Source organism: Chinchilla lanigera, unplaced genomic scaffold (assembly GCF_000276665.1).
Source record: "Chinchilla lanigera isolate Chin_1 unplaced genomic scaffold, ChiLan1.0 scaffold00160, whole genome shotgun sequence".
Lineage (NCBI taxonomy): Eukaryota > Metazoa > Chordata > Mammalia > Rodentia > Chinchillidae > Chinchilla > Chinchilla lanigera.
In genome coordinates this window covers 581,671-605,086 of record NW_004955561.1, presented here as the reverse complement: position 1 = coordinate 605,086, position 23,416 = coordinate 581,671, and the positions used below count along the sequence as shown (strand labels likewise).

General features: G+C 40.7%; 1 protein-coding gene across 6 annotated transcripts in view; it reads left to right on the top strand.

The window, feature by feature from the left end:
* Positions 1–2,732: 2,732 nt before the first annotated feature.
* Rad18 (RAD18 E3 ubiquitin protein ligase) overlaps positions 2,733–23,416 on the top strand; it is a 138,769-nt gene continuing 118,085 nt past the window's right edge. For 2 of the 6 annotated variants that reach the window (XM_013509104.1, XM_013509110.1), the window contains exons 1-3: positions 3,707–3,979; positions 5,298–5,538; positions 10,769–10,850. In XM_013509104.1, coding sequence (XP_013364558.1) covers positions 5,488–5,538; positions 10,769–10,850 — 133 coding nt within the window. In that variant the 5' untranslated portion in view covers positions 3,707–3,979; positions 5,298–5,487. Of the gene's footprint in view, positions 2,879–3,403; positions 3,419–3,705; positions 3,980–5,297; positions 5,539–10,768; positions 10,851–23,416 lie in introns of those variants that run through there. The other 4 variants (XM_013509105.1, XM_013509107.1, XM_013509108.1 and 1 more) reach the window with 4 other exon arrangements.

Genomic DNA, 23,416 nt, shown 5'->3' with positions numbered 1-23,416 from the left:
GGTGGTCATTTGTAAGATGGCAGGCAAAGGAAGCAGCATCTAATTTTGATGAAATGTTGAAATTTTTAGAATAGGAACTAGTATAATTAGCCCATTATATTTATACCTAGATTTAATAGATATTTATGTTTTTCCATTTTTTTTGCTCCTTTTTACAATTTTAGGTCACCATCATCCTCAAATACAATGGCTTGTATCTCTACAAATATTTTCAACATAGTGACAGTCTCTTTACACACTAAATAAAGTAAATGATTTTATGATATAATATAGTAGCTGTGTAGATTGACAACTGGTGATCAGCTTGTAACACCCAGCTGCACTGAACCAGCATGGTGCTGAGTTGGGGGGTGGCCCACCTGAGGATTGTTGTCAGCAGCATAAGAGGTAGAACTGGAGAAGAAGAAGGAAGGCTGTTAGGGAGCTGCTAGTTCTCTTGGAGGAGCTTGTCATGCTGGCTTTCCTGATGAACTTGGCTGTTCTCATCATCAAAGGAGCTCGGGACCTTACTGTCACTAAGGATGGCTTTGGTGCATGGTGGGGGAGCTCTGGTGCTTACTTTCAGCATTGCTTTCTGGTGCCAGAGGGGAAGATGGTGCACACTGTTCAGTCCCCTGGAAAAGATTTCCTGCTGGCTTCCCTGATATGGACTCGACTGTTCTCATCATCGGAGGAGCTTGGGACCTCGTTGTCGCTGAGGATGGCTGTGGTACCTTTTGGGGGAGCTCTAGTCCTCACTTTGAGCATCGCTTGCTGGCTCCAGTGCAGCTCCCTCAGCCTGCCAGCACAGATCCTTCATGCTGCTGACAAAGACTTTCTAGCTTCTACCATTGACCTTTGGGCCTTCCCAGCACAGATCGATGAAACAGGCCTGCGGGAGACATTGTCATGGGCTCTTGGCCTCCAGTTGGTCTTGTAGCGAGCATTGTCATGGGCTCTAGGTCTTCAGCTGAACTCATGCAGGACATTGCCATGGGATCCAGGCCCTCAGCTGGATTCTTTTGGTCTTTAGTGTGTGGACAGATTTCCTGCACTCTCTTTGTATGTGACTCTTAGGGTGACTATTATAAAATAATCTTATAAATCATGTGTTCTGTATTGTTCCCCTTGCAAAACCCCAAACTACAGCACAAATTCTCTGGTTGTTCCCGAAGTGCTCACTTTTAAAGCTGCTCTCCTTCCATGAGGACAACTGGCCTGTGGCCTGGATCTGAGATTCCCCGGGAGTTGCCCACCTTTTTTACCTGTCGTTGCTCATTGCTGGGATGATACTATTTCATTAGGCGCTGGAAAATGGTGATTTTTATGCTTTTATCATTCGTCCTGTATTTATTAGCAATCAGTCTCACCAACACGGGCTAAGGTTTCCCTAAAACATAGTTCATCCTGGAAGGGAAGAATAAATGTTTAATTCTTTCCTCTTATTTATCAAGAGTGACATGATAGCTGCCTCCTGTGGTAGCAGATGAGACTCAGGATAAATTCCTGGTTTTTAAAATATTCAGTGCATTTCAACCAGTGGCAATCCACATTCTTTTGTTGCTCAAGTCAGTGAAAGCAATTTCAAACTGAATCCTGCATCCTATAATTTTTGACAACTTCTTTATTTAGGGGCCTAAAATGCCCCAGGCCCATCTTCACCCTATCCTTCTGCAGACTCAAATCAACCATTTGTTCAATGAGGCCTAATTCCTTTGCCCAGGAACCATATCCAGAGCTCAGATCTGCACAGTTTGGTGACTGGGAGAGTGAAGGTTTGGATCCAGCAGTCTGACTTTAGAGGCCTTGGTCTCCGTGATCTCTGCTGATAACGTTTATTAGCGAGCGTAGCAGTAATAATGGTAGCCAGAACTCCCACTGCCATGGGTGGCCACTCGCCTGGTGCCCAGCACTCTGCCTTCTGGTGCCATAAGATGACTAAGCTCTTACAGCCCTGGGAAGTTAGGATTATCAGCCTGATCTTACAAGAGTCATGTCCCTTAGTTACTATCAGCTAAGCAGTTGGTGAGGATTGGTTCTGTCTCCTTGCAACAGCTCCTTTGCTCTGCTCCCTAAGCTCCTGGCACTCCCTACGTAGGGGGCCTGTTTAATATCTTTCTAGATGATTCACCCAGTGGTAGAGTGACAGGTATGTGCCACTGCATTGGCTCTACAAATTATTTACCAAGGCTTGGAACTCCCCCACTGTGGTTAATAATTTACTTATTTTGGTAGTACTGGACTGAACCCAGGGTCTTCATACTGAGTTGTATTCCTAACCCTTTTATGTTTTATTTTTATTTTGAAACAGGATCTCACTAAGTTGCCTAGGCTGAGCTGAAACTTGCAGTCCTCCTGCTTCAGCCTCCCAGAATGCTGGGATTACAGGTGTGCACCACCATGCCCAGCTCTGCCCTGGATTTTTGTACTGGGTCACTCACACATGTCATTTCCTCATTGGGAACTTTCTAGGTCAATTTTCAGTGTCCTTTACTAGCTATGATATCATTCCCTTTTAAAATTTTCACATCACTTACCAGTTTATGAAAACCTTGGGTTTTTCTTTTTGTGTGTGTGTGGTTTGGGGGAATTGGACCCCGGGCTTTGCACATGCTGGGCAAGTGCTGTACCACGAGTTACTTCCTCAGCCCTTTTTATTTTGAGATGGAGTCTTGCTAAATTGCCTAGGATGGCCAGCCTTCAAGTTGTGATCCTTCTGTCTCAGCACCCTGAGTTGCTGGATTACAGGTGTGTGCCACCATACCAGGTGACAAGCTTTGTTCACTGTCTCAGCACCCTGAGTCTCAGCACCCTGAGTTGCTGGATTACAGGTGTGTGCCACCATACCAGGTGACAAGCTTTGTTCACTGTCTCAGCACCCTGAATCGCTGGATTACAGGTGAGTGCCACCATACCAGGTGACAAGCTTTGTTCACTGTCTTTTTGGGGGGGGCGGGTACTGGGAATTGAACTCAGGGCATTGCGCTTTCTCTGCAGGCATTTGTGCCGCTGAGCTGTATCCCCGGCCCCCTTTCATTTTCTTGCACATGTCCTTGTTCTTGTCCTGGCACTGTTCTTTCCCCCAAATCATCAGTTCCAAGTGTGATTTCTTCTCCCCTGTAGTCCAGCACCTGGCACGCATGAGTAGGGGGCTGTGGAGTTTGTTAGAGTGGATGGGGGAAGGGAGGAAGGGAAGGAAGAGGGAGGAGGGCGAAAGGGACAGGCAAGGCCCTGAGTGTCTTCACATTTCCCTCCCCTAAATGAATGAGGAGGGGCCCAGAGGGCATGTGACAGGAGCCCTTGAGGGGAGAAGGCCATGAGCTGCCCCTGGACTATGCCAACCAGGTGCTCACACAGTGGGACAATGCTGCCCTCATGAACGGTGTCAGGTCTGGCAAACAAAAACCCAAGATGCCCAGCAAGAAAAATTGAATTTCAGGTAAACGAGGGCTAATTTTTAAGTATGAGTATGTTGTGTGTAATATTTGGGTCATATTATACTTAAAAAAAATGTTCGCTTTATACCTGAAATTCACATTTGCTGGGCTTCCTCTGTTTTAGTCTGCTGCTCTAACCTGGGTCCTCACTGTTGCTGAGTATCCTGGGAGATTCTGCTGAGCACTGGCCTTTTTTTTTTTAACAAGGAACATTTTGTTTTCACTCTGAAATAAGGAAGTACAGCTCTGTATCAAGCTGCAGGGGGGAATGTCCTGGAACAGCACTTGCTGGAGGAAAGGGCTCCAGGGAGGGTAAGCTCCTCCAGGGAGGGTAAACTCCTCAGGGAGGGTAAGAGCAATGCCTTGTTCAGAGCTCAAAGGGGACTTTCAGCCCCTACTTGCGCCTCAAGTGCTCCTTCCCGGGGCGACGCTCAGACCTCGGACAGCCACCTGAGGAGCACAGGGGGGAGACTTCGTCAGGGAGGAAGAGATCTGTGCACAGTGGGCTCATATGTGATTCATCACTCCTGCCTCACCAAGCAGTTGGCCACCAGGAATCAGAGGTGAATGGCAGGGCGGCAGGGGGAAGTGGCTTGGACTCTGAGACCAGCAGGTGGCTCCTGCTGAATCTGTCCTCATGGCTGAATGACAAGAATTCATTCCTTCCCTGCTACTATCTCTTCCCTTCCCTATTCTTCCTTTTCTCTCCTTTGTTTGGCAGTTCTGGTGATTGAACCCAGGGCCTTGCACATACCAGGAAATTGCTTAGCCCAGACACTCTTTATCTTATTTTGAGACTGGGTCTCACTCATTTGCCCAGGCTGACCTCATACATGCAAATCTCCTGCTGTAACCTCCTGAGCTGCTGGGATTATGGACATGTGCCACTGAGCCTGACCCTTCCCATTCTTTGTCTCTTTTCCCACTTCCTTGCTCACCTTCCCAGCCTTTTGCCATCTTAAACCTAAGTACAGTGTGGCCAACTAGTTGATAAAGGAGTAACTGCACACTGGCTGGGGCCAGATCTTACTCTCACTTCCTTGTGTCTCCCTCCACCACTCCACCCTTGAGGCCAGAGCCTTCCCACAGCATCCCTCAGCCTGGAGTTCATCTCATGCCCTTCTCTGGCTGGCTGGTACGGAGCCACAGGGGCACCCACCTCTCCACTCCTCTCTTCCTATCCTGGCCCCACTAGATATCCTGGGATTCTCAGGCCTGGCCCTGCTGCATGCAGTTGTTGGCTCAGCTATTCCTAAGGAAGTGTCAGGGGATGATGCCTTCTGGTTTGGGGCTGAAAGACACGGGCTCAAGCCTTGGTATTGCCAGTTACAAAACTGTGATGGTGAATGAGTCTCAGTTCCTACGTCTATAAAATGGGAATAAATCTTAGGACGAGATCCTTATTCTGCAGTGCTTAATGTGTACTCTCCGGCCAGACTACCCGAGTTCAAATACTTCTTCTACTTACTGACAGGGTGCCATGGGCCAGGAATCTGTTTCTCACTCCTCAGCTGGTGGGAACGAGTATGAATAATAGGTGAATAGGCCAAGCAAGTGCACAACAATAAAAACACTTTCTGTGGTTGGGTACGGTGGTGTACACCTGTAATTCTAGCATTTCAAGTTCGGGCCCAGCCTGGGTAACTTAGAGAGACCCTATCTCAAGACGAAAGAAAAGAAAGAAAGAAGGAAAGAAAAGAAAGGACGGATAAACTGCTCAGAGCAGGCCAGATTATAGCGATCAGGGAAGGCGATGTGAAGGAAGAGGATCTGTATAGATTTTGAAACATTTGGCAAGGCCTGCATTTTATTTGTTTCCTGGCTGTCATTTAACACTCAACCTGCTGTGCGGTTTTAGAAATACCATTTTTGCCCGGACAGGCTGCCCAGAAGTCTGGCGCGTGCGCAATGCTAGCACCTTTGGCTCGCTCCACCTGCGCACTACAACTCCCAGCGGGCTCCGCAACGCATCAGGCATCGCGGGCTGATGACGTACACACCAGCGCGGGGAATTTCGAGTGGTAGTTCCGCGTAGGAGGCCAGTGGGTCCTCAGCATCCTCCTGGACGTTCATGGAACCCGTGGGCGAACCTCGGTGGCCTCCGGGCCTGGCAGTCATGAAGGTGAGTGCTTCGGGGAGGTTGGGGGCTCCAGGCATCCGTGGGAGGCCAGCCGCACCTTGGGCGGGGAAAGGACTTGGGCGAGCGGCGAGGTGGGCCGGGGCACCGGGCCCTGCTGTGTCTCTTGCCAATAGCTGGGCCTTTGTTTCTTCCCTTGAGAAGTAACGGGAACAATCTTAGGATCCTCTTGGTGAGCTGAGGTTGGCCGTCTTAAGGAACCAGGTATTCTGAGGGTGGGTCACAACAGTAACAATGTTATCGGAAGAGCGCCAAACAGTGTCAAGCTAACCCTTCCTGAGTGTGTATGTCCCAGATACTATGTAAATAGTGACACTGGGCAACATTTTGGATGGATATTGTATCAATTAATACTTTAAAAATTACTTAGCGAAGCAGGTAGTCTGCTTTACGTGATCTTTCATGTCTTTAATTACTGTATGGAAGCCTAGTGTCAGTTTGTCTTGACATACTATCATCCGTTCCTCGCCAGCGTGTCCTGACTCCTCTAACAACTGCTTATTTCGCTCGCTTTTAAACAGTGACCGGGATTTAGGCTCAGCATTGGTTCATTTTATTGAATTATTTATTCATGTAACTTTTGTTTTGTTTTTAAAATTTTGGGGGGGGGGTTGTTTCTCCGGTACCAGGAATCGAACTCATGACCTTCGCTTGCCAGGCAGGCGCTGTGCCGCTGAGCTAAATCCTCAGCCCCTTGTTTTGTTTTTTAAAACAGGGTTTTGCTACATAGTTCAGGCTGGCCTTGAACTCACTTTGTAGCCTAAACTGGACTCGAACTTGCAGCAATCCTCCTTCCTCAGTCTTCCCAGTGCTGAGATTATAGGCATGTGCCATTACGCCTGGCCATTTATTTATTTTGGCTTTTTTTTTTTTTTTTTTGTACTAGGGTTGAACCCAGGGCCTTTGAACTGAGCTACATCTCCAGCCTCCCTCTCCCTTTTTATTTTTTATTTTGAGATAGGGTCTCTAGGTCGGTATGCTGGCCAGGCTGGGCTTGAACTTTCAATCGTCCTGTTTTGGCCTCCCGGAATGCTGGGATTACAGGTGTGTGTCACTGCCTTTCTGTTTTTGAGGAGGCATATTGGTTTCCATTTTTAGTTTTGGTGTGCCTTGGATTCAGCAAACTAGGTTTGCTGAAGAGCAGGTGTACTTCGCCGAGAAAGAATCATTTTCTTGTTGCTGTGATTTTTTTTTATTTCCCCCATTTGTAACTGGATAACTTTCCCCTTTTCCTCCCTTTTTTAAAACTTGGAAATAGTATCCACCCTCTCCCCACCCCAGATTCTTAGAGCACACTTTGAGGATTAAGTGAATGGTCTTGGGGGAGGCTAAAGTAAAAATAAAGTCTTATTCTTCCTGATGTCATCAGGGGCAGAGCTTGGGAACGTGAGATTTCCTTGTGGTGAAAGGCTAACATTATGGTAAGTTCCAGCCAGGAAATCGGTAGTTTTGACGTTGTGGTCTTAGCACCAAGATATAGCAGCAAGTATAGATTTGAATTTCACTGGTCCTGGGTTGAATCCGGTCCTTTTCTCTTAGTGTGTAAACTTGGATTACTTTTTTAACCTCTCTGAGACTGAATTTTCTCAAACTGGAAACAAAAACAGTTAAGAAGGTTGCTTAGCTGAGTTATGTATGTGGGTAGGGTGCCTGTTGGCTAATTTACTATGTTTAATACAGTGGGTGCAAAGTGAGTGCTCAGAAATTATTTTCTAATTGATGGAAGATATCTACAATGTAGTAAACATTTAATTAATATGTCTTTATTATTATTATAATAAGCACTTAGCATGTTAAGTGCTTCTCTCCTCTTTTTGTTTGTTGTCATGAAGATTGAGTTGGATAAAGTAAGTAGAAGAGCTCTGTGCCCTGTAGAGCTTCTGCCTTGTAGGTTTATGCATATTTTATATATTCCCACACTTCCTATTGTTTTTTAGAAGCAGGTTCCATGTCTTCTCTGGCTTTGGCGTCTCACCACAGCACTGAATATACAGTTCAGTCCTAGAGAGTATTCAGTGTATTTCCATCAAAAGTGGATTGAGCCTGTATTTAGCTTACATTAGAATCATGAAGTCTTAAGATTGGAAAGCCATTCCTCTACCACCTCCCAATTTTTGATCTGATTTTTTGTTTGAATTCCTCCAGGGCCAAAGAACTAGAAGCAGCTTTTATATCAAATAGAAATCTGAATCAGAATCTATGATTTCTAGTTTGGATCCATAGACTTTGATGTCTGGAATTATTTATAATCTTTTTGCCTGCATGTTTTCCTGAGAGGAGTCTGTAGTTTTCATCCAATTTCCAAAGGGATCTGCAGCCAAGAGCTTAAGAACCTTCTTTTCACCCTTTCTCTCTTTTCCTCTTTGACTTTATAAACTAAAGAAATCCTGGAACATCTTCTGATAGCTCTCCATTCAGGCTTTTACTTTACTTACTTTATTATTATTTTTTTTTTTTTTCCTTTGAGACACGTGCAAGTTGCTGTCTTGGAGTGATGTGACTGGAAATTTGTACCAGGGTATTAGAGCCCATCTGAGGTGGTGTTATCTTCCATAAACCATGCTCTGAAGTTTTTTCAGAACCACTGCTCTTACAGAAGGTGATGGCATATAGAAAGAAGTGTAACAGACCAGCTTTGGTGTCTCGTCCTGCCTCTGCTTAGAATTGATCTTCAATACAATCCTCTAGCTTTTTGTGTCTGTAACAGCTTACTGTCCAGATAATGGACAGTAAGCTTTTTGCATTTTGATGTTAGTTGACTGGTTTTTACTATAACAAAAAATTACTTTATGGGAGATTATAAATGTAATATATGTACATAATAGAAAAAATATTAAAGGAGGAAAATGAAATTACTTGTATACTTACTGCCACTTAACATTTTTCCTGAGTTTTTTGTTTTGTTTTTGTGCATTTAAACTTTGAGATTATTTTATAGTCAGCTTCTTGCATTTGACTCAGCACCTTGGGAACTCCATAGACGTTGTCTTTAAAACTGAAATATGGAGTGCTCCTCCCCTGATGTGGGCAAACAGCCCCACATCAGATGAGCCATGACCTTCCCAGAGTGAGCAAGCAGGCCTGTGCCAGATGTGTGGAGCCACTCCAGACACAATAGGGGGCCCTTCCACCAATGTGGGCAAGCAGGCCTGTGCTGTACATGCAAACGAGCAGGCCTATGCAGGACCTACTCCCTACACCCAAGGGTGAGACCATCCACCAACTCTTAGCTGGATCTGCACTTTTCTGCCATTTGACACAGGCAGCAGAGGCAAGGACTAAGCAACTGACTTGAACTAGGACAATGCACAGGGCGAGAAGGGAGTACCCAGACCCCATGGCTGTCAACATTAAGTCCACCAGTCTACTTGAACCCTTGCCCCATAGCCAACACCCACAGAGACCTGAGGGCCGAAGGCATTTCCCATCTACCAGCAGGAACGAAAACACACCTTAGCTTGAATGGTAACCTCCTTCTGGGGTGAATGGACAGAGGGGCCTGAGGTGCAGGGAGGGCACCTCTAAAGCCCATTGGCCCTAAAGCTAGGTGGAAGAAATTGTGACTGGTTGGATCCCAAAACTGTAGATCTATGCTCACTTTGGCAGTATGTATTCAAAAACTGCAGATCTTGGAAAGAAACCACTCATTAATCTTCTTTTTTAAAAATATAATGTAAATATGTATATATATATATATTAAAATTTAGATAGATTTATATGGTTAAAAAAAAATCTCCACAATATGAAAAGTAAGTCTACCTGCCACAGTGCGCCTCACTTCTCCAGCTCCCCAATTCCCAGCTCCCCAATTCACCATTGCTCGTTATTTTATTGTGTATTTTTTTCAGAATCTCTTTATTGTATGATAAAAACAAAGTACATTCTTATGCGCTCCCCTTTTATTTTACAGTGCTGGAGATGGAACCCAGGGCACTACACAAGCTAGGCAAGTGCTGTTCCACTGAGCCATGCTCCTGGGCCCTCTGTTCTTCCTTTTTTTTTTGTTTTGTCTTTTGGAGACAGGATCTCGTTATGCAGTTCAGGCTGGCCTTGAGCTCACTTTGTAGCCCAGGCTGGTCTCAAACTCGCAGCGATCCTCCTGCCTCAGCCTCCCGAGTGCTGGGATTACAGGAGTGTGCCACCATGCCTGGCCAGTTCTCCCTTTTGAAGGAAAGGTAGCAGACCACATGTACTGCCTGTACCTTACTTAGATGATTTAAAAGATTTTGGGTTGCAGGAATAGATCCTTTCCAGTTTAGACTGTATTCCAGATTGATACACATGTATCTAACTTTAGTTTGTCTACCTCACCTCCTCTGGTGTCAATGACCCAGATTCTACTAGGTAATACTGTGCAGAAAGTACTGGACTGGCAGTGAACGGGAAGACAGGAAGTTTAGTCCCAGCTTGACTCATGCCTCTGCTAGATACCAGTTTCCTCATTTGTGAAGGAAGGGTTTTAATTACATAATTTGATTTTTCTTTTTTTCTTTTTTTTTTTTGGTGATGTGCCATGCTCGGGATCAAACCCAGAGCCTTATACATGCTAGGCAAGTGTTGTGCCCCTGAGCTACATCCCTAACTCTTGACTAGATGATTCCTAATGTTTAGCTTTAATAATTGCTGATATGGTTCTTAATGTACGTAGCGACAGTGGCTATTGGTTCCTTTTACCCCAGGTAGCCATAGGCCATGGGGTGGGGTCTGAAGAGGAGGAGGCTTCAGATAAGAACTGGCAATACATGGAAAGTAGAGCAGGAATACATTAAACATTTTGTAAATGTCTAAGAGTAAGGCCCAGGAAACTGCAGAATCAATGTGTCAAAAGCAGTTTGAATAACCTGAGATTTGGATGAGACGTGAGGGTTACATGTTTTTTTTTTTCTGTCAAGATTCCTTGTAGGAACCGGGCATAGTGGCACATCCCTGTAATCCCAGCACTTGGGAGGCTGAGGCAGGAGGATCGTTGCATGTTTGAGGCCACAAACATGCTACAAAGTGAGCTTAAGGCCAGCCCGAGCTGCATAGTGAGACTCTGTCTCAAAAAGACAAAAAAAAAAAAAAAAAAGATTCCTTGTAGGTTTTCTGGAGTTAACGTTTGAATACATATGTCTGACAAAGAAATTTGTTTGTTTTTAGGAGATAGAGAACAATTCCATGGCGAACATTCCAATTCTAGTGTCTTTCTCAATGTATATGTATATTTGCATTTCAGACAATAGATGATTTGCTGCGATGTGGAATTTGCTTTGAATATTTCAACATTGCAATGATAATTCCTCAGTGTTCGCATAACTGTAAGTATGTTTTGTCTTCATGAATTAGTAAGAATGTGATTTCTAAAAAAAAAAAAAAAAAAAAATGTGATTTCTATACCAGGTAGTGTTAAGTTAGCACTAAAAGCATGTGTGCATGTTTATTTCTCACCTTTACCTCCTCTGTCTTGCAGTTTTAAGAAGGTCTTTCCCACTACTGCTTTTTTCTTCTTGAGACAGGATATTAACTGTGCAGTTCAGGCTGGCCTGGAACTCACTGTGTAACCCAGATTGGCCTTGAACTCTAGATCTTCCTGCCTCAGCCTCTTGAGTGCTGGGATTACAGGTGTGTGATACCATGATTGGCCACTTTGTTCTTTTTTTTTTTTTTTCTTTTTTGTCTTTTTGAGACAGGGTCTCACTATGCAGTTCAGGCTGGTCTTGAGCTCACTTTGTAGCCCAGGCTGGTCTTGAACTCGCAACGATCCTCCTGCCTCAGCCTCCCGAGTGCTGGAATTACAGACGTGCGCCACCATGCCCGGCTCCTTCTTGAATGTGAAAATTTTACCTCTATTTTCTACCATGTCTCCCTTGAATATTTTTATGCATTTTATGGTATTTATGACAATAAAGATTTTTATTCTGATATGTGGTTATTTGTCTTAACTTTTTTAGGTGTTGAATTTTAAGGTTGTTTTTGTTTGTTTTAGTAGATAATGGGGGATTGAACCCAGGGATACTCTGCCACCGAACAACATTCCTAGGTCTTTATAGTTTCTATTTTGAGACAGTCTTGAGTTCCTGAACCTGTGATCCTCCTGCCTCAGCCTCCCTAAGTGCTGGGATTATAGGTGTGTGCCATCACACCTGACAGCAGTTTTGTTCTTTTTATGTATTTTTTTCTTTTTGAGATGTAGTCTTTCTGGTTGCCCAGACTGGTCTTAAACTCATGGACTCAAGGGACTCTCCCATACCACCCTGTGGAGTCACTGGAACTTCATGCATATTCCACCATGCCCAGCTCAGAATTTTATTTTTCACAGGAGACCAGTTAGGTAGTTCAACCAAATAGTACTTTCTGTAACATTTTAAAGGTTAAAAATCTGTAATAAGAATTTTTGGTAGGGTTTTGTCCCAGTAAATTCCCCATAAATTGAAAATACTTTTTGGCTGTACTGGGTATTTGAACCCAGGGCTGTCACACTGAGCTACATCCCTATCTTCCCTTGAAATTTTTTTATTTTCTACTTTTTTTTAAAATTTTGAGACAGAGTCTGGCTAAGTTGCCCAGGCTAGGCTTGAACTTACAGTTCTTTTTCCTCTGCCTCCCAGAGTGCTGGACTGACAGGCCAGCTTTGCCTGGGTGTCCAGAGTGCATTTAATGGACCTTACCTAGCCAGCATCATAGTTTAACAGCAGAGTATACTGCAGAGTTAGTTGCCTATCGTCTTGATCATGTAAATGAATTACAGGGAGCTGTGGCTCACAGCTGCTACCCAGCATTCCTAGACAGTATCGTCCAAGAGAGTATGTTACTGCATATTGCTGGCTTGTGGAAAAAATTCCAAGTATGGTTTTTGTTAAGTGCATATTGTTTTTGCCTCAGATAAAGTAAAAAAATTTAAGTTGAATCACCATAAGTTGAAGATTATCTGAATTTCCAGTGTGAGAGTTGTACCACTGAGGAGAATTACAGTTTTATCAGTAAACTGCTATGTGATGCTGGAAAGATGAGAATTTACCTAGAATTTACTTACCACATAGGTATGTGCCTGTAATCCCAGCACTTTGGAAGGCTAAGGCAGGAAGATTGCAAGTTTGACTCCGATGTGTGCAATATAGCTAGAGCTTGTCTAAAAATGAAAAAATAAAAAAGGGCTGGGGGTTTAGCTCAGTGTAAAGGGCCTAAGTTCAACCCATAGTACTAAAAAAAAAAAGAAAAAAATGAATTTATTTATCCTTTTTATGATTTTATGAGAAGCATTTAAATACCAAATCCTTAGTACAATGAACAGGTTTTTTTGGTTTGTTTTGGTTTTGAGGTGCTGGAGATTGAACCCAGGTCCTTGCACACACTAGCCATGTACTCTACCACTGGGTGATATCCCCAGCCCTAACCATCTTTATATACTGTAGTTTGAGGTGTTTAGTACATAGTGATTGGTTAGCCTATCATTGTTCAGTTTATGGATTACTTAGGTTCATGATCTTTCTTGTCCCCTCTTTTAAGTTGATTTGTCTTAGAAAGCTAAAAACCAATGAAGTTACTATTTAAAAACCATGGTCCCAGTAGGATGCAGCACTAGTGAAAATTTCTCTGAGCAAAACGGATGTAATAAAAGGATGGCAGTAATAGCAGCAGGAACAAAGGAACACTTAGGTTGACTTTTGAGTCCCAATAAGTGGGGGTTGTAGTTGCCTAGCATTTATTCAAGTGTTCAAGTCTGAGTTTCTACCTTAGGTGGTGGTTATGAGAATTGAATGTCCAGAAACAGTATCTGGCCTATTATGGGTTTTTAAAAGCTTTAATTTTCTTTCCAACCATGTCTTAGTTACTTTTCTCTCATTGCTGAGACAAAATACCCAACACTCATGAGTTATGAGATGTAGGGACTCAGCCTACTAGTTTGTCACCTGATGGGGGAGGAAGGGCAAATGAGGAGGAGAGACAAAAGAGACAGGGTTAGTTTAGAATGCAGCACCTGAGGGGCTTCTGCCTCTAGTGGACAGAATGCCTGAGAGTCTGTTTCACTTTGCCTTTATTCACTCAACTGGGGTACAAGAAATTAGAGTAGCAGAAGATTCACCTGCTTTCTGTTATCTATTAGTATATGCCCAAGTAAACAACTGGATCTCAGCTGTGTTGACTTTTCCCTGGAACCTGCAAGTGCCATCCTGCCTGCATGCTGCCTTTCTGCTTTTCTCACAGAGGAGGTCGGTTAGGCTTTAGTTCTCCCTATCTGGTCTCCCACAAAGCAAGCAAAAGGTTATCTAGCTTACAGTTTATAGAGGTTTCAGTCTGTCATTGGCTGGCTCCATGGCAGGGTGGTACAGCAGAGTGGCACAGCAGACAGGTATTGCAGAGGAGAAACAGTTCATGGCAGGCAGAAGGTAACAAAGCAACAAGAAATGACCACAGCTCTTTCTATCCCTTATATCTTATCCAGGCTACTCAGGGCAGGTAGCACTCACATCCTTAATCCTAGTGCCCTTTATTTTGCATTGCACTATGAAGCAATCCCAGTGTCACATACTTTATATCCGCCTCTGGAAAAGCCCCACATATGACTGCATGAGGCTTTGGGGGGACATCTAGACACAACCATAACAGACCAGATCTATATTAACAATCATGGTAGATTTGGGGGATCATTTCTAATATATTTTGACAGCATCTTTAATATAATTTACATGCAATAAAATAAATTTTAAGTGTATATTAGATTGTACAGGTATTATTGAGTTTTGACAAATGTTTGTATCATTTTGCCTGTACAACTAAGATACTGAGCATTTCCATTATGACCTAACATTCTCCTCGTTTACTTAATATGGTCCCACCCAGGCATCTGTTCTGGACTCTTCTGTTGATCGTATGTCAACCTTGTGTTCATGCTGCTCTACCTTAGTTACTGTGTCTTTGTAATAAGTTTTGGAGTCAGGCATTGTTAAGGCCTTCAACTTTGTCTTTAGTTCTCTTAAGAGCTTTTCATTTTAAATGCATTTCCAGTGCATTTGGATTCAGCTCATCAGTTTCTACAAAAAATCCTGTTGGGACTGCATTGAATCTAGAGATTAATTTCGTGATTTGACATCTTAATGGTGCTGAGTTGTCAGTGTGTGAACAGGATATACTTTTCCATCCTTTAGCTTCTCTTTCATTTTTCTAAACAATGTTAATTTGGTTTTCATTGCTCAGACTTTGCACATAGATACATAATTTTTTATATTGACTTCTTGTGATTATGCTGCAATTCACTTTTAATTTCCATCTATTTTTGTGGATTTCTTAGGAATTTTTGCATGTATAATCATGTCCTCTGTGAATAAAGGCATAGTGACATCTTTTTAATCAGTATGCAGTATGCTGTATGTTCCTTGTTAAGCAGGTTAGGGCCTCAAGTGTAATGTTGAATGGAGAAGTGCTCTGGGTAGACATCCTGTCCTCAGTCCTGGGTTTGTGGGGAGTCCTCCCGTCTTTCATCATCAAGTATGATGGTAGCTGTATTTTTTAATATTCATAATACATTTACATAAATTTATCAGGTTGAAGAAGTTCTTCTTCTGGTCCTACTTAGTTGAGAAAATAGTGTTCCCTACGATTTTTGTTTCTGGAGGATCTGCAGTAATGTACTGAGAGAAAGGAGTTCACTTGCCCAGAACCAAGGAATGAACTCAGGCATGAAGAGCAGCACAACAGAGGCTTTTTAATGTTGGTCTTCAAGGCAGGTGTCTGCTACGTGAGCCGCGCATCTGGGCAGTCACAGTGCTTGCGATTCCTGTTTGCACTTAGGCTTAGCTGTCTTACCATGAAAAAGGGCCGGTCTGTGCCTTTCTTTTCCCTCCCCACTCATGCATACCTTTTTCTACAAAGGCTTTCTTACTCATTTATTTTTCTCCTAGGTCCTGTTTGCTTAGAGACCTCCTAGATGCAAGAACTTTGTCAGTCTGCAGGCTGTTAGGCAATTTTACCTGCTAGTAATTTCCTCTCAGAGTTAACTAGTTTGTCTTGAAAATGGACCATTTTGTTTCTGTTTTGACATGTACCTTTTTATGCCTGGTGTTAGAAATGTGTATTTTCTCTTTTTCCTTGGTTGGTGTAGCTAGGGGTTTATTTTATAATCTTTTCAGAGAACCAGATTTGGTTCATTGTTTTCTGTATTTCGTTGTTTTTGTTTTATTGACTTCTACTCGTAGTTTTATTATTACTTTCCTTTTACTTTCTTGAGTTTAATTTGCTAATCTTTTTCCAGCTCCTTAAAGTAGAAGCTGATATCATTGTTTTAGATATTCTTTTTGTTTTTGTTTTTGAGGCAGGGCCTCACTTTAAAGTTCATGCTGGCCTTGAACTCATTGTGTAGCCCAGGCTGGTCTCAAACCCACAGCGATTCTCCTGTTTCAGCCTCCCAAGTGCTGGGATCACAGATTACAGTTGTGCACCTGCCCCCGGCTCAAGACTTTTCTAATATAAGCATTTAAAGCTATAAATTTTACTCTACGCTCAGCTTAACTTCATTGCACAAAATATGTGGGATATGCATATCTTAATTTTTCTTTAGTTTAAAATATTCTAATTTTCTTTCTTTTTTTTTTTTTTTTGCCCTGTGAGTTACTTAGAAATCTAAATTAATTTCTAAATATTTGGGGATTTTTCTCATCTCTTCCTTTTACTGTTGTCTAATTTAATTATGTTCTGGCCAGAGACCATAATCTGTTTGACTTCAGTTCTTTAATATTTGTGAGAAGGCAGGCATGGTGTTGCTTGTAATACTAGCTAGTTAGGAGGCTGAGGCAGTAGGATCACAAATTGAAAGTCAACCTCGGCAACTTAGATTGGTCTCCAAAAAAAAGGTGTGTCTTTTACTTACTACAGTCTGTCTTTAAATAACATTATGCCATCTGCATAGGGAATGGCTGAGTAGTACAAGAGTGTTACAACTGTTTATTTACATTTCCCCACATTGTTCAATTTCCACACATTTGTGAATTTTCCATATTTCCTTCCACATTTGAGTTCTATTTTCATTCTGTTGTAGTTGGAAAAGATACTTGCTGTAATTTCAGCCTTTTAAACTTATTAAGTCTTGTTTTGTGACCTAATACATGATCTGTTCTGGAGAATGTGTATCCTGGTGCTGCTAGATAGAGTATTCTGTATGTATCTGCTGGCTGTACTTTGTGTGTTGTTCAGGTCTTCTGTTTATTGATTTTTTCGTGTGGCTCTTCTATTTACTTAACAATTAATTAAATTTTTTTTTAATTTGAAAAATAATTTTTTATTACAAAAGGCATACATGAACATTTTGGAAAATTTGAGCAAAATTACAAAGAAAATATAAAGGCTCAATATAGTATTTTTTCACTTCTAGCCACTCTTAATGCCTTAGTATATATGCAATTTCTTATCAATACATATATATTTATTATTAGCAAAGCATTAGCATGTGACCATCTTTTATGACCTTCTCTTCTATAGGACATGTGATATCCATATTCACATAACATAAAGGATTATTCTCCTTTATCCTCATTTGTAATTTCTCAATACTATTACATTATGTGGGTGGGCAATAATTCATTCATCATGGGTTCATTTTTTTGAACAAATAACAGAAACGGTATTTAAGCTTTTGACATCTAATTTTCTAGCTTCAATAAAGGTAATACAAGTAAATATTAATATAAAAATTAATATAAAAAGCATTCTTCTGTGAAAAAATAAAACAATTTCATAACAAAATAATTACAGAATAGCAATAGTTAATGCACTGTGTACCATAATCTTAAAAGAATGCCCAAAATGTTACTCATAGTACAAGTCACACACAAAAAAGACTTAGTTACAAAAAAGAAACAAAGAGATAATAGCACAAAACTTTCCTTTTGATGAACTAAGAGAAACTAGTAGTATAGATAAAGCAAATTAGCATATATGTTGAAATGTTGAAACAACAGAATAGAGAATTTGGGAAATTATTTGAACTTTTCCCTACTTCCTTTTTGTTCATCTTCTATTTTGTTCCCTTATTTCTCTCTCCCTCTCTGTCTCTTTCTTTTTCTCTGAATTTTCTCATATAAGTGAAACCTTGTTCAGTATTTAAGCTTGTATGACTGACTTATTTCACTTAACATTATGTTTCTCAAGTTGCATCCATTTGCCTATGAATGCCTGAAGTTAATCTTTCTTTTGGCAGAGTACTACTCCGTGGTATATAAATAACACATTTTCTGTATCTATTCATCTACTCATGGACATAAGAGGTAGCTTTCAAGATCTAGCTGTTACAAATTGTGTTGCTGTAAACATGGGTATGCATGTGTTCTTATAATATGCTGGGTCAAATGGAATTTCCGTTGTTAGTTTTTTGAGAAATTTCTGTAATTTCCATAGTGAATATCCTAGTTTACATTCCCACCAACAATGTAGAGGGATTACTTTTTCTCCACCCTCACTATCATTTATTATTATTAGATTTTTTGATGATAGCTGTTCTTTCTGAGGTGAGATGGTATTTCTATGTAGTTTGAATTTGCGTTTCTTTTGTAGCCAGTGATGTTGAACATTTATTTATTTATTTATTGGCCATTTGCACTTCTGAGAAGGGCCTATTTATTTCAGTTTCCCATTTTTGATTGGGTCTTTAAATTTGGGGAGATGTCTAATATATTTGATTTCTTTATATATTCTAGATGTTAGTCCTGTCTGAGGAATAGTTGCACAATTTTTTCCCATTCTATAGATTGTCTCTTCACTCTGTTGTTTCCTTTGCTCTGCAGAAGCTTTTTAATTTAATATAACCCCATTTGTTGGTTCTCAGTATTACTTCTTATGCTACTGGAGTACTGTTCAGAAAGTCCTTGTCTGTGCTTATGTTTTCAAGAGTTTTACCTATTTTATTTTTCAGCAGACTGTTTTTGTTTTAATATTTAGATCCTTGATCCATTTTGATTTTAGTTTAGTATATGGTGAGTTACATGAATCTTGAATCAGTCTTGTGCATGTGGATATCTAATTTTCCCAGCACCATTTATTAAAGAGGTAGTCTTTCCTCCAGTGTATGTTTTTAGCCTTTTTGTTAAAGATCAAATAGTTGAATGTGCCTGGGGTTGCTTTTGCTCCCTTTATTCTGTTCCACTGATCCACATGTTTGTGTTTTTGTGACAGTACCCTGCTCTTTTAATCACAGTAGCTTTGTAGTGTAACTTCAAATCTGTGATTTTGATGCCATCTGCTTTGCTTTTGTTACCCTGGATTGCTTTTGCTATTCTGGGTCTCTTCTGGTTCCATATAAATTTTAGGACTGTTTTCTCTAGATCTCTGAGAAGTGCTGTTGGTATTTTGATTGAGTTAAATCTTTATGTCAGCTTTGGAAGTATACCCACTTTGATTATAGTAGTTTTTTTCTCTCCAGGAAGAGGGAATATCTTCCATTTTCTGATGGCATTCTCTATTTGCTTTTTTATAGTTATGTAATTTTCATTGTAGAGATTTGTACTTTCTTAGGTTAATTCCTAAATCTTTAATTTTTCTGATGCTATTGTGAATGGTATTGTTTTCCTGATTTCTTTCTCAATGAGTTTATTATTCACAATCAGTGTATAGGGATGCTATTGATTTTTGTGTGATTTTGTATCCTGTTACTTTGCTGAACTTCGTTATTAATTCTAGGAGTTTTTTGGATCTTCTCAGTAAAGGATTGTGTCATCTTCAAATAATGATACTTTGACTTTGTCATTCCCTATATGCATCCCTTTTATTTCTTTCTCTTGCTTGATTTCTTTAGCTAATGTTTCGAGGACTATGTTAAACAGGAGTGGTGTTAGTAGACATCCTTGTCTTGTTTCTGATTTTAGAAGGAAACCTGGAAGTTTTTCCCCATTTAATATGATGCTGGCAGTAAGGTGGTCATAAATGACTTTTATCAGATTGAGATAAAAACCTCTACTTTGGATTTTGTCAAATGCTTTTTCTGTGTCTGTTGAGGTAATCATGCGATATTGGTCCTTGCTTCTGTCTTTGCGATGAGTTACATTTATTGATTTGCATAAGTTGAATCATCCTTCCCTGAGATGAAGCCTACTTGGTCTTTGTAATAATGTTTTTTATTATTTGCTGCATTCTGTTTTCCCGGATCTTACTGAGGACTTTTGCATTTGTGTTCATTAAAGAGATTGGCCTATAGTTTTCTTTTTTGTTTCCTCTTTTTCTGGTTTTAGGATCCTGGTAATGCTAGCTTCCACGAATGATTTTGGGAGTACTCCTTCCCTGTGTTTTATTAAAGAGTTTGAGGAGTGCTGGAGTTAGATCTTCCTTGAAGTTCTTAGGGAATTCAGCTCAGAACCCATCAGGTCTTGGGCTTTTGTTGGTAGGATTTTTTGTTACTGCTTCAATTTTATTGGCTGTTTTTGGATTATTCCAATTTTTAAGTCTTTTTGGTTCAGTTTTATTAATTCATCTGTATCCAGGAATCTCTCCATTTCTTTTGAGTTCTTCAAGTTTTTGGTATATAGATTTGTGAAGTAGTTGCCAATACAGTGGGCCCTCAAGTTATGAGTGGCATGATGTACGAACAACTTGGATAATAGCCAGAATTTTAGTTTTAATTTACGACCAACATCTTGAGTTATGACCTGAATGCTGGCCGCTTGTGCTTCCAGATGGTCTCAGATACAGACTTAACTTTTAAAGAGTTCTGGAAGGAACATTATAATATCCTTTCCTGTATGGGGTCAGCTGAGAAATCCTGGGCCAGTGTCTCTCTAAGGCCACTGATATCTGCCTATGTGCAGGAGAGAGACTTTGAAGGCTGTATAGGGAAGCCTGAGCCTTCCATTGACAACTTGGGTTACAACCAGCCCTCGGAATGAATTGGGCTAGTAAGTCAAAGGTCCACTGTAAGTTTCTGGATTTCGGTGGTGTCTACTGTGATTTCGCCTTTTTTCATTTCTTATTGCATTAATTTGTTTCTTTTCCTTTTTTTTTTTTAAGATTCAGTAAGGGTTTGCCTATTTTGTTTACAGCTATAAGACTTCTCTTGCATGACTGCTTTTATTGTGTCCTATAAGTTCTTTTATGTTGTAGTGACATTATCATCTGATTCTCATAAATATCTTATTTCTTGATTTCTCCTGTGACCCATTGATTATTTAGGAGTGTGTTTAATTTTCATATGTTTGCATAGTTTCTTTGATTTCTTTTGCTGTCAATTTCTAGTTTCATTGCACTCTCCTCTCATAATATGCGTGAGATAATTTTGATTCATCTGCATTTATTTAAGCATACTTTGTCAGTCTGTGGTCTATTTTGAAAAAGTTCTATGTGTTGCTGTAAAGTATGTATATTCTGTTGTTGAGTGGAACATTGTATATATACTAAGTCTGTTTGTTCGAAGGTTTGGTTCAATTCTGATATGTCTTTGTTGATTCTTTGTTTAGTTGAACTATTTATGATAGTGGGGTATTGAGGACCCCTTATAATTGTATTGATGTTTATATCATCTTTTATGTCCATTAGTGTTTGTTTTATGAAGTTGGGTGCACCCTGATTTGGTGCATTCTGATTTGGTGCATATATGTTTATAAATGTTATCGCTCCCTGTTGAATAGTTCCTTTATGTAATAGCTCCAATATGTAATGCCCTTTCATTTGCCTCTTTTCTTTAGTTTGGCTCAAAGTCCACTTTGGCTGAAAATATGATACCTATCTGCTTTTTCTTAGGTTCCTGTTGCATGGAATATTGTTTTCCATCCTTTGATTTTTGGTCTGTGAATTTCTTTGTGTATTGAATGTGTTTCTTGTCATCAGCATACCACTGGATTTTATTTCTTGATCCAATCGGTAGTCTGTGTCTTTTGATTAGCAAATTGAGCCTATTCACATTGATAGTTATAATGGATAAGTATTGACTTGTTCCTGTCATTGTATTACTTGCCTGTTGCTGTTTGGCTTTGTTCCCCACTCCTGCTGTACTCAGTTGCTATCACTACCTGATGCATTCATTTTTTTTGGACCTTTGGGCATTGTGAGCTTCTTTATCTCTTTCTTGAATATCCTTAAGAATTTTTTGTAGTGTTGGTTTATTGGTTATGATTTTTTTGAGTATTCATTATCATGGAAATACCTTATTTGTCTATCAATTTTGAAAGATAATTTTTCAGGATAGATCAATGTAGGTTGGAAGTTATTTTCTTTTAGGGCTTGACACACTTCATTCCAAACTCTTCTGCCTTTAAGGTTTGTGTTGAGAAGACTATTATAATTCTGATGAATTTTCCTTTATAGGTGAGTTGTTACTTTTGTCTAGTTAACTTTTATGATTCTGTTCTTGTGTCAGATTTCTGATACTTTATTCTATGGTTAATGGAGTTTTTTTCTTTCTGATTGTGGCTGTTCAGGGTTCTGTGTACCTCATCTGTATTGTAAATTCTTGCTCCATGTCTGGAAAGCTTTCTGCTATTCCTTCTGTAAACATGCTTTTTACACTCTTTTTCTGTGTTCTAATTTTTCATGAATTCCAATCACTCTCATATTAACACCTGTTGGATCTATTTTTCATGTTCTCTTATTGTTTTTAAGGTATCCCTCATTAGTTGATCACTAACATTAGCTCGGCCTTCTAGATTTCACATTCTGTCCTCACATTGGTTGCTTCTGCTGCCCATACTTTCAGTTATTTTTAATATCATAGATTTCTGTTTGGACTTTTTCCATTTATTCCCATGCGTCTTATGGAACTATTTTGTTACTTCCCTTGATATCCTTTAGATATTTCGGCTGTGTTGGTTATGTTTTCCTCCTCCTTGATGCTTTCTGAGGTGTTTCAATTTTTTTTTTTTTTTTTTACTGTGCAGGGTTTGCAGCTTCTTTAGCTTAGTGGCCACTTCTTTAGGAGTGGGCCACAGTATTGTTCATAAGCCCCAGGCATATTGAGAAAACCAGTTGATAACAACACCTATGTTACCTTGGCTATAGTAGTAAATTCAGCAAGAACAGTATCAACTGTACAGTGGGTCATGACAAACCCTAAGAACCACTTACAAACCATCCTTAAACAAGGCAAGGAGGTTTATGATTTTAGTATATACACTTAGGCAACCCAGATATTGACCTATAGTACTATGTCAGGCCACTAGTTTTTGCTAGATGTAGAGCTCAGTGTTGCAAGAGTCAGGCAGACCTCTGACTAAATGCCATCTCCTTCATATCCACCCCCTCTGGAGCTTACACCCACCAAATGTGGCCTTGAAGGCCCTGTGATCTTCCTAGTCTGATCTCAGGAGATCTCTGTCCAGCTGTCACCCTCTCCAAACCTATCTCCCACAGCTGTCTCTCACTCAGTCTCTGTGGAAGGGTATCACTTCAGTCCTAGAGTCAAACTCTCCTCCAGGGTATTGGTCTCATCCTCAATCAGGTTGGTTGGTTGGTTGTCATCTCTGATACCCTGTGCTGAGACCAAGGTGCAAAGCTAGCCTGGATTTGGTGGTTTAGTTGCTCACCTTTTGCATATGTCGCAGTATGAGGCAGCTGGCGGTGGTCGTGGTGGTACAGTGGGTGGGGTAGGGCGTCCTCTTCCACAGGGGTTTCTTCAGCAGTGATGAGGTAGGGTGTGTCCTCTTCTCTGTTGCATGGGCTGATGTACCCAGTTCCCAGTGTTGGTGGCACTGTGTGCACAGGTTAGGACCTCTTCTCTTCTTCTCCACTGTGAGGGTTGCAGTGTGAGGTACCTGGTGTTGGTGGTACCAGGGCAGGGTCTTTATTTTTTCCCTGCTCTATCCATTACTGGAAGTAGGGTAATAACATTTTACTATTGCTGAGCTGTTGTCTGATTCTCCCTTTAGTGTGTCATTGTTTGCTTTGTACATCTGGCTGCCTTTTTTTTTTTTTTAAA